The sequence below is a fragment of the Malaya genurostris genome, chromosome 3 (genome assembly GCF_030247185.1).
Source record: "Malaya genurostris strain Urasoe2022 chromosome 3, Malgen_1.1, whole genome shotgun sequence".
NCBI classification, from domain to species: domain Eukaryota; kingdom Metazoa; phylum Arthropoda; class Insecta; order Diptera; family Culicidae; genus Malaya; species Malaya genurostris.
In genome coordinates this window covers 248854991-248866998 of record NC_080572.1, presented here as the reverse complement: position 1 = coordinate 248866998, position 12008 = coordinate 248854991, and the positions used below count along the sequence as shown (strand labels likewise).

The window sequence follows — 12008 nt, the reverse complement described above, 5'->3', positions numbered from 1 at the left end:
TTTACCGATTTTTTGTTTCGCCGGTTTAAGTGACGGTGTACAATATTTAACACACTTTATCCTATAACTCTGGAACCGGAAGTCGTATCCGGATGAAATTCAGGAATTGCGTAGGGGACCAAGTAGAGGAGATCTTTCATTCGAATTTAAGTTTGTCAAAATCGGTTTAGCCATCTCCGAGGAAACCTCGTGAGATTACTCATATAACGTTTGAATCAAATTTGTCAAGTCCAGAAAGTGTGCACGTTTGACAAAAATTTGAACGAAATGTTAAAATTTAATGAAATGGAAGCAACTTTCATACAAAATAATCTTTCTGATATTTTGTCTTTCTATATAGAAAGTTAACGGCTTTCGAACGGAGTCCCGGAGATCCATAGAGTTACATTCCATTTGACTCAGCTCGACGAGTCCAGGAAATATCTGTGTGTGCACTTTTTAACTCTCAATTTTTCTAGAGATGGCGGAATCGACAAACCACAACATAGGCTCGTTTGAAAACTACAGTTGGATTGTGGATGAAGTTCAAAGACGGAATTGCTGACACTTCCGGTTCCGGAGATGTGATCGTAAAATTAACGTAACCAACAAACCTCATTTTTTTCTATACCTACACTCAATTTCCTCATTTGAATTTGCTCCCATCTGTTAAGCAGAGGTTTTTTCAATCCTGCTAAACGCGTTTAAATTTTGGAAAAACCACTGAACTGTCACATTAGGCTCCCTGTCATGCTTCAGTTGATGAAAATTGCTTAATGACATAATTTGTCAAATCCTCGAGATGCAAAAACGTCATAAAAATCGATTTTTTGAAAATTTTAGACAGGTGGACCTCCTTAATCGTGAATATCTTTTGTTGCACCTATTATGCTTTCAAGGAAAATGTCTTTAAAATATTCGATCACTTTTAGAGCCAGTAAATTAACGATTAAAACGCTATTTGGTATTACATATATATAGGACCTTTTATCAGGGCACGCAGTGCTCCCAAAGAAAATTTTGAAACAATCACTATAAAGCCTGACGAAATATAAAAATATGTTTCAGTCTATCTAGAGATGTGATGATGCCTTCTAAATCAACGTTTAAAAAATCGGCCTATTTGAAATAACATAACGGACGAGGAATATTTATTTATTTATCCCCGATTCTAGCTTATTCGAGTCGTTCTCCGAGGTAATTTTATTTTCTTCCACTGAAATGTTAGTCTCAATATTATTGTAATTTACAATTTGCCTTCCTGTTGACTAATACCAGCGCAAGGACCATTTGGAAGATTCACTTTTACCCTATTTACTTCGAACTAGAGACAATTATTTTCAACAATCTTGATCAACAGAATCATTGAAGGAAAATTCACTCGAATCTGTCAATACCAAAGAAAATGATAATTGTAAGAGACTAAAACCAATCCCAAACCACTATTAGATATTTTTCCATTGAAGTGCTAGTGTCAATATTATTGCAATTCGCAGACTATTGTTAGTTTCGAATTATTCTATTGTGTGGAAGAATCAGTGCAGTAAAATTTCATTCAATTCAATTGAAACTGAATGTGAAACACATTGACGATCTCTCCACTGCAGTAAACTTCAATCTCTGACACACACAATGTTTGCTGACGGCCCGAACGAGCAGCATTTAGTTCATCACTCGTTTCTCTTCAATCGAGGCTCAGTTTAACCACCGTCAGTTGATCTATTGAAGTAACAAAATATTTCTTTCAATAGTGTGAAAGCGGCCTTCAAATGAGGTTCATGTAAACATTCGAATTGGTTCAAGATAATAGATGAAAGACTAATCAGATAGATGGAATATCAATCACAGAATATACGTAAATTAATTGTTTCCTCCTTCAGTTTTCATTTTTAATACTTTACTCCATTTATAATTCTATTCGTTCGAATCTGCTTACTACCAAAAGCGAAGACAATGAAGCAGCTATACTACTTGGCACTTGAAACTGAGCAAGCAAAACTTCAAATGACTAGGTACGACTATTCAACTGACGATGAATTCTGGGAGCTTCACTTGAAAATGGCAACAAAAGTCAAATGAATTAGTAGGGATACGCTGACGGTCAGCGGCCATAAATTTCATTTTCATCTTATATTATTCGATTGAAAATGAAATTTTACCGCACTGGGAAGAATACATTAGTCGTGAATGAGTCAGAATTCAGTATAGCTACACCGTTACGATTCTGAAAGCGAAGTATAGGTTGCACAATGCACTATATTACTAATCCAACATTTTTTGAAATTGTTAGACCCTGTATGAACTGTATTGTCTCATAGCCGACTGTTAAATTTTATAATTTTATTGAATAAACCTGCCCATTAAAATTAGTACACAAAAATTCTTTCGTTTTGCAAGTTTGCATAACACATGTCCGACTTAATTTCATTAGTCACATTAGTGTCCGAAATCCGGCACCGAAAGAACTTCCGGTGCACGATTTCTCATAGATGACTGTTCCATACATTGAAATGAACGTTCTTATGATCCCCTTTGTTAACAATAAATTTTATTTATATTTGACTTTTGCTTCCATGATTACAATTTCGTTGTTGCTGTACAAGAGTGAAGAACTTTTCTTCACGGTATACTACAAGACGTGAAGTAAAGCCATACAGCAAATGTTTGTTTGAATACAATATCTGTACATCAAGATTTGATTACACATAACATTTCAAACATTGAATTGCAAAAAGTTTTCATTTGAACCCATTTTTGAAACGATCGTTTCGTTTTCATGGGAGTTTGCACTATGTATATATATATATATATATATATATATATATATATATATATATATATATATATATATATATATATATATATATATATATATATATATATATATATATATATATATATATATATATATATATATATATATATATATATATATATATATATATATATATATATAAGAAACTTTAAAAAACGATGTTCTCCAATTAATGTTCATCGAAACTAAAAGTTATGAGTCCTGTTTTCTCATGGGTATCTACAAGTTCATCGCTTAAGTTCATGAACTAAAGAACGAACGAAGCAGCTCTCTTTGCTTTGGTTACGCTGTGTATTTTGCCCGACCTACGAATATGTATCAATAGCACAAAGGGTGAAACTCTTTTGTTCATATACGTTACTACAATTTGCAAACCCTGTCTTCAACATGTTGGTACTTGTAACACAACTTTTTTTATCATGAATATTTCAAATAACAACTTATATCAAACAATAGGGGGTCGATTTCTAGACCTTATCGACCCCCATAGTCAGTTTTCGTTTACGTCGACCCCCGCAAAAAGGATATCGACCCCAAGGGGTCTATATCGACCACTTTGGGAACCCCTGGTATAAGGGGTTCTTTTTTTTGGCCTCCTTTTTTAGTCCGAATCCCATACGGAAATAGGAAACGATAACGCTTACGACTGTAAACGTTTTAATGGATAACATGAAGTTAAAACGCGAGAATTTTTCTAAATCACTTCCGATAATGGATCGAGTTTGGATAAAAATGACCGACGAATTGGACTTTTTTTTTTTTTTTTAAATAACTATTTATTGGAAATGAGTTAAAATTAAATTATTAAGATTTAAATTGGGTGTTCAGCCACAAGTGGTGACTTTTCAGCCCTGTTATATATATGATTTGGTTATTACCATGAAGACATTATTTGCTTCCGCAATTCTGAGATTTTTGTGTAGGGAAAATTCTAAACCTACTTGTATTGTGTAATGGGGAAAAGGAACTTATATACTAACTTACTAACTAATACAGAGAGCGAATCGATTCAATTGAAGATTGCATCGATTTTTGTCGGAATTTGCTTATAATATTATGTGACATTACATCTAATGGTTCTATATTTGTGAGTCTGTGTAACTCATTTGTGCTAAACCAGGGAGGACGCTTCAAAATCATTTTCAGAATTTTATTCTGAATCCTTTGAAGCGTTTTCTTCCTGGTGGAACAACAACTTGACCAAATTGGTACCGCATAAAGCATGGCTGGTCTGAAAATTTGTTTATAAATTAACAGTTTGTTTTTTAGACAGAGCTTAGAATTTCTGTTTATAAGAGGATATAAACATTTAATATATTTATTACACTTTGCCTGGATTCCTTCAATGTGATCCTTGAAAGTGAGTTTTTTGTCATACGTTAAACCTAAGTATTTAGCTTGATCAGACCATGTCAATTCCAAGCCATTCAATTTAAGAATGTGATTATTGTTTGGTTTAAGAAAAGAAGCTCTTGGCTTGTGAGGAAAGATAATTAATTGCGTTTTTGCTGCATTTGGTTTAATTTTCCATTTTGACAGATAATCACTGAAAATATTTAAACTTCTTTGTAGGCGACTGCAGATCACTCTTAGATTTCTACCTGTGGCTAACAGACTTGTGTCGTCACAGAATAACGATTTCTGACAACCAACGGGTAGATTTGGAAGATCAGAAGTGAAAATATTATACAAGATTGGAGCTACGCTCGAACCCTGCGGAACACCGGCTCGTACGGGTAGCAATTCAGATTTACAGTTCTGATAGCTAACCTGAAGAGTACGATCAGTTAGATAATTCTGAATCATTTTGATCAAATAAATAGGAAACTGGAAATCGGACATTTTTGCTATTAAACCTTTGTGCCAAACACTGTCGAATGCTTTTTCTATGTCTAGAAGAGCAACTCCAGTGGATAACCCAGAAGATTTATTTGATTTTAGCATGTTCGTTACTCTGACAAGCTGATGAGTAGTTGAATGTTCATGACGAAATCCAAACTGCTCTGGTAAAAAAATTGAATTCTCATTTATATGAGTCATCATTCTCAACAAGATAATTTTTTCAAAAAGTTTACTGATAGAAGAAAGTAAGCTAATTGGGCGATAACTTGATGTTTCTGCTGGGTTTTTATCAGGTTTTAGGATAGGAATTACTTTAGCGTTTTTCCATCTTTTTGGGAAGTAAGCTAATGAAAAACACTTGTTGAAAATTTTAACCAGGAGTCTCAAGGCAACATCGGGAAGATTTTTAATAAGAATATTAAAAATTCCATCATTACCAGGAGCCTTCATGTTTTTGAGTTTCCTAATAATTGATTTAATTTCATCAAAATTCGTCTCAATAATGTCATCGTGTGATAACACTTGGGTTGAAATATGATCATACTTCAGTGAGACTTCATTTTCAATAGGACTCACAACGTTTAAATTAAAATTGTGGACACTCTCGAACTGCTGAGCTAGCTTTTGAGCTTTTTCACCATTTGTAAGAAGTATTTGATTTCCTTCCTTGAGAGCAGGAATTGGTTTCTGAGGTTTCTTAAGAACCTTAGAAAGTTTCCAGAAAGGTTTAGAATATGGTTTAATTTGTTCAACTTCTTTAGCGAAATTTTCATTTCGCAAAAGAGTAAATCTATGTTTAATTTCTTTTTGTAAATCCTTAACTATGTTTTTCATAGCAGGATCACGAGAACGTTGATATTGTCGTCGACGAACATTCTTCAACCGAATGAGCAGTTGAAGATTGTCATCGATGATAGGAGAATTTAATTTAGTTTGAGCTTTGGGAACTGAAAGATTTCTAGCTTCGATAATATAATGATTCAAATTATCAATTGCTGTGTCGATGTCCGCAGAATTTTCTAAAATAGTTTCATGATCCACATGATTTTCAATGTGAGATCTGTAATCCAACCAATTAGCTCTATGATAGTTGAATATAGAACTAATTGGATTAATTATAGCTTCGTTGGAAAGTCTGAATGTTACAGGAAGATGATCTGAGTCAAAGTCAGCATGAGTAATCGGTTCACTACAAATGTGACTTTGATCTGTTAGAACCAGATCAATTGTAGACGGGTTTTTCACGGAAGAGAAACAAGTAGGATTACTGGGATGAAGAACTGTAAAGTAACCAGCTGAGAGTTGATTATGAAGTATTTTACCATTACTGTTATTTTGCCTACAATTCCACTGGACATGCTTAGCATTTAAGTCCCCTATTACGAAAAATTTCGATCGATATCTTGTAAGTTTTTGCAAATCGCCTTTAAAGAAATTTAATTGTTCGCCGGTGCATTGGAATGGCAAATATGCTCCAGCGATGAAATAAATTCCATGAATGGTTTCAACTTCGATTCCTAAGCTTTCAATAACTTTAGTATTGAAAGAAGGTAAAATTCGATGTTTAATTTGCCGTTGGACAAAAATGGCAACTCCACCACCAATTCCAGTAAACCTGTCAAATCGATGAACCACATAATGTGGATTACTTTTCAATTTTACATTTGGTTTAAGAAAAGTTTCTGTCACAATGGCAATATGAATGTTGTGATCTTTGAGAAAATTATAAAATTCATCTTCACTCGATTTCAAAGATCGAGCATTCCAATTTAAAATATTCAAATAATTATTTAACATCACTGTTAAATTTTAAATTCATTATAATATTATTTGCAAATTTCCATCCGATTTGAAATGCTTCAAAAAGTGATGAAGTCGAATTCATTTGGATGATCATTTGAAAAAGTTGATCTTGTAGGTAGATCATTTTATTTTCAGTTATATCGCCTAAATCGACTTCATTTAAAGAAGCGAATGGCATTGAAGGAATATTTGTAGGTAGACTGCCATTAGAAGAAGATGATTTGGCCGGTCTACCTATTAATAAATTGTTTTCGTTAGAAGAAGAACTGCAAGGCGGTCCTGTGTTTTGATTATTTACATTAGAAGAAATAGGAGATAGATTTCTACCTAATATACCAGCATAACTGACATTAGAAGAAGATGATGACGAGGTCGATCTACCTGTCAATAAATTGTTTTCGTTAGAAGACGAATTGGCAGGTGCCTTAGAAGAATTTTCAGGTATGTTCTGTAAATTTAAGGTCGTTGATTTGACTTGTTGTCTAAGCGAACGAGCGTTTAAAATTTTTTCCCTGACAGGACATTTCAAATAATTGGATTTATGATTTCCATTGCAATTTGAACATGAAAATTTATCAGTGGTTTCATTCATTGGACAAACGTCTTTCGAATGCGATTTACCACAATTCAAACACCGTATATCCATATGACAATTTTTGGTTCCATGACCGAAGCCTTGGCAACGACGACATTGCGTTAAGTTTGCAATACGATTATGCCGTTTATAATGTTCCCAATGAATTTTAATGTGGGAAATGAAACGTACTTTTTCTAAAGTTTTCAAATTGTTTACATCACTTCGATTGAAGTGTATTAGGTAAAGTTCATGGGAAATTCCAGAGCGTGGTTTAGAAGTACCATTCGCTCTTTTTTCATAAGTATTACTTGGGAAGGGGCAAAACCAAGCAATTCTTTTAGTTCATTTTTAATTTCATCAATACTTTGATCATTTGATAATCCTTTCAAGACAGCCTTGAAGGGTCTGTCTGATTTTATATCATATGAATAAAATTTATGAAGTTTTTCGGACAAATATCGAATAAGACGTTCGTAATCTTCCAATCCATCCACCAAGACTCGACATTCTCCTCTTCGTCCGATTTGAAATGAGACTTTTACTTCCGGGAGAAAAGTAGAAAGCTCAGTACGGAATGCTTTGAAGTCGGAAATCATCACCGTCACTGGTGGCATAGATTGTTGTTTCTTCCCAGAACGACAAGCGTCCATTTTGGGAATTTTTGAAGAATTTTCTTCTATGTCGCTACAATCGGATTCAGGAAGAATCTCGTAAATATTGTTAGACGGCATAGGATCAACGGAAGGGAAATCCGTCCGTTGTCTTTTATTTTTACATTCAGATTCTATAAGATCGTGAATGTTATTAGAAAAATGTTGAATAACGGATTGTGATTTATTCCGTATTGAATTATTTTTAGCCTTAGGCTTGTTGCCTTTCCGGTTGGACGCAGGCATTTTTGAAATTAATGAAATTTTAAATTAAATTAACTAGGCTAAATTAGTCTTCGATTAGACTCCTAGCTAGCCTTAAAAAAGGCTGATTAATTTCTTAGTCACTCTAATATCACTCTTTGTAACACTTAGTCACTCTAATATCACTCTTTGTATCACTTAGTCACTTAGTTAGTGATTCAGGTAGCCTTGAAAAAGACTGAAGCCTTGAATCAATGAAACTCTAGGTAGCCAGAAAAAAATTCCAGGAGCCAAGAGCTATACGCGTGCGGTGCGAACGACTGTTCAACACCGACTGACGAACTGGACTTTCATTAGAAAAGTACACGAGAAATCGATTATGAATTAACCTTCTTGCTTTCACTTCTTTGCTAAACTATGTAGTAGAAATATTGAACTGTTTTCTAATTCTATTTATTGTTCTTCGGTTTCATTCGGTTCTGGTATAACAGATGAGTGAGCTAAGACGTCTTTTTATGCAATTCTGTGTTTTATTTTGCTCTATTTTCAATGTTTGGACGAGATAACGTGGAGAGTTTCAGGGGACTGGTTTCGGCGTAGCGTTTTATATCTCTTCCTCCGTTATCTTACCCCGTCGTAATGATCGCAATATTTGCCTTGAAATTATATAACTCCGAACCATCCGAAACAGCAAATTTGCTTTCAACTTACCGTCAGACACGGTAGCCATTGTAGAACCACCAAAGCTCGAAGAACGCCAAAAACTATTTGCACATGATTCATTTTCCGTGAAGTTCTCCGGTCTGACATGTTCCGAAACTAGCTGCTCTCATTTGAACACATTGGGTGGTGTGGTGTTGCGGGATTTAGCAGGTGTTGCAATCTGAAAGAATTTATAAAATCAAGCAATTAGTCCAAATTTGTTTCACCATGGAAAGGAATTCACTAATAGTTTGCAATTATCCACATAAACGAACCGTGCCTAATGCATTCCCATTACGAGAAGAAGCTGATTCCAGCAACTAGATCTTTAATCGGTTGGTTACACAAACGCAACATACCGTGGCCATTTAGGGTGCCTGAGAGTCAATCTCATCGGCTGACACCAACGAGAAACATGTGTTACAAATATGCTCGGTTGGAGGACGACCGTCGCGCTTTGATCCCACACCACGGATGATGATTTTCGCCGAGATTCTCATTCGACAGGTTCGTAGTTCTACAATCGTTCCAAAGCAGAAACAAAAAAAAAACACGTGACACCAGTAGTACATAGATTTGTCGAAAATTGTCCCTCCCAAACACACTCGTAATTCTAAACAGCATAACCTGTTGGAAAAACAATGTCGCAAATAGGAAAACAAAGCGAAGTAACGTCGTTGAGTCGTTCGGTAGGCAATGTTTGTTTAACCTGAAAAAAAATACAAACCCAAACAAGACTAGGTAGATAAAACCAAAATTTAAAAAAAAGAATCAACAGACAGCCCCCTGCTGTAGGAAGAGCCACAAACCCGAAGCATAAATAAACACGACTTGAGTGCGACTGTTTTGATTTAAAAGCCTTCCGTCGCCAGACCGCTGCTACCGCCACTGCTTGTCGTCGCGTAACTGTAACATGTGTTTTCTTGTACCGCATCCGTCGTCGTTTCCTTTCCCTTTCTATCTGCCTTCTTCTTCTTCTTCTTCTTCTTCTATCCACCGAAACTGTCACGAGATGCTGTCATTCTTTTTTTTCGGAAAGGGCTACCATAAGTGTGCGCGGATTTATGGTGAGTACTTTGAATGTTGCTGCGGTTGTAATTTATAGGATGATGTTTTGTCTCTTGGTTTGTTCTATTTTTCCCGAAAGGATTTATTATTAGATCCATTACAGAGGTGCTGAATTGGAACGGAGTTTTTGCACCCGCGCAAAATCGTTTCGGGTTAGCGAAACAGACAGTGTTGCTAGACCATCCATCAATGGTTGGTTTTAGATCACATCCATTGAAAAAGTAAATGCTCATTTCAGGTATAACAAGTGAATAAATCTTCGTAAAGGTCAACCTTGTCATCGGGTTGAACCCGAAGGCGACGATTTCCAACACCTGATATCGATCTCTTCGGTTATGTCGTGTTACAACACGCGGCTAAAATGACAGTCTGTGGTAATTACTACTCCCAACAAACGACTTTCAATAGTAATGACAGCGGCAGAATCAACAGCAGCCCCACCGGAGTGCTAGTTGTTAACATGTAGTTAATAGTAGCGGCAGGCTACTACTAGTTACTCTACTTAACAGCGTCGAGATAAGTGGATTCGGCTTATGTTCAGAAACATTAAACCGTACGAGCTATCTCTGCCGTCAGAAGCGATTTTCAATATATTGGAGATTCCTGATGGGTGGCGTGTGTAGTGACAATTACACTACGCATATGTCAGATTGGATTACGGAGAAGTTATTACCTAATGAGTTTAGTTGAAATGTACAGCAGTTAAATGTAAAATCTGTGGTTAATGGGAAACTTAATGTCCTTCATGATCTCACTAACAAAGCAAAGAGAAATCTTAGTATTCTGTGAAATGTGACCCTTCTCTCTCGGTAGACTTTGCACAACCACTAGCATGAGATTCTGATAAAAACCTGATTGATAAACATTGCTGAGTAACGATTTTTTTTAAATTGCTATTTCTTCATTGATGGGAAATGTCAGATTTATCAAAGTAATTAAAATAATTGTTTGTTACTCTTCACGAATAATTTTTGGACGTTTACTCTTCACTACTTTTACTCTTTTTTACTCTCCTTTACTATTTTTTATACTTTTCTCCTTCCTTTCTACTCTCAGACTTTGTTTTCTTTCCATTGCACTCACTATCTTTACTAACTTTACTGTCTTGATTGTCTTTACTATCTTCACTGTTATTACTAACTATACTGTTTTTCCTTTTTTCCTTGTTTCACAGTAGTTACTGTCTCTGTTATCTTTATTGTCTCTACTGTTTTTTTTTTATTATTTAACATTTTCTCAATCAAATTCGATGTCTATAAATTGAACTGGAATAACAAAGTATAATAAACATTAATCACATTTCTGTATCAACATTATCTTCAATTTTCTGCTGCTACGGATACAACAAAACTGAAGAATAACAACCTTCCTTCCCAGATGAACCTAGACGGAACTACTGGAACTAATAGCACTGAAATTTATTTGCAATTTTTTTCCAAGAAATATATACATCATATGCCGAGACAGATCGTGAACGTGACTACTTTTCCATTATACCGGAGATTTCTAATGACATCAGTGTCTATCAATTATCAAAGCAATAAATATTCACTGCACTGAAAATCTTAACGCAGCAAAGGGACCTGGAATAGCACCAATATTTTTGAAAGAATTAGCTACTGAACTCACAACACCATTGCACCATTTCTTCAACTTATCTCTAAGAAAAGGTATTTTCAGAAACATGGAAACCCTCCTTTTTAGTACCGCAAAGCAAAGGGACCTTTGATTTTTCTTTAAATCAGGCTCAAAATCAGACATACGTAATTATCGAGAAATTGCCATTATCTCGTGCATTCCAAAATTATTTGAAAAAACTACCAATGGAAAAATATTTCAACAAGTAAACAATTACATAACTCCAAAACAGCATGGCTTTTTCAAAGGTCGTTCTACGTCAACAAATCTCTTGGAATTCATTACATTCACTTTAGAAGCTATGGACAATAGAAATTATGTAGAAACTCCATATACTGACTTCAGCAAAGCTTTCGACAGAATTGACGCACCATTATTACTATTCAAAATAAAAAAGGCGGGTGGGTAATGTCAGAGACATAACTGCATGTCGTGAATACGAAAACAACTGACATGTTCCTTAACACTTCCGAATATCAATTAGTTGACCAATTGTATGAATTATGCAAGCATTGCTCTTTTTCACATCTTTCGCAAAAACAAAGAAGGCTTCACTTGATTTCGATTACTGTGAATTTCACACAGCGAAAAGTGCACAAATCTTATCAAACTGTTCTAGATTTGCACTAAATTGAGAATATTTACCTTCGATTTGCGAAGAAGGAATCCTAATAGTTCTTTAGAAAACTTTTAGAGCCATTAGAACGGCTGATTTTGTAAGATGCTCTCC

General features: G+C 35.0%; 1 protein-coding gene across 1 annotated transcript in view; it reads right to left on the bottom strand.

The window, feature by feature from the left end:
- LOC131439667 (hepatocyte growth factor-like protein) overlaps positions 1 to 12008 on the bottom strand; it is a 179712-nt gene that overhangs the window by 99111 nt on the left and 68593 nt on the right. Inside the window, exon 2 of the mRNA XM_058610965.1 lies at positions 8582 to 8753. Coding sequence (XP_058466948.1) covers positions 8582 to 8680 — 99 coding nt within the window. The 5' untranslated portion in view covers positions 8681 to 8753. The remainder of the gene's footprint in view (positions 1 to 8581; positions 8754 to 12008) is intronic.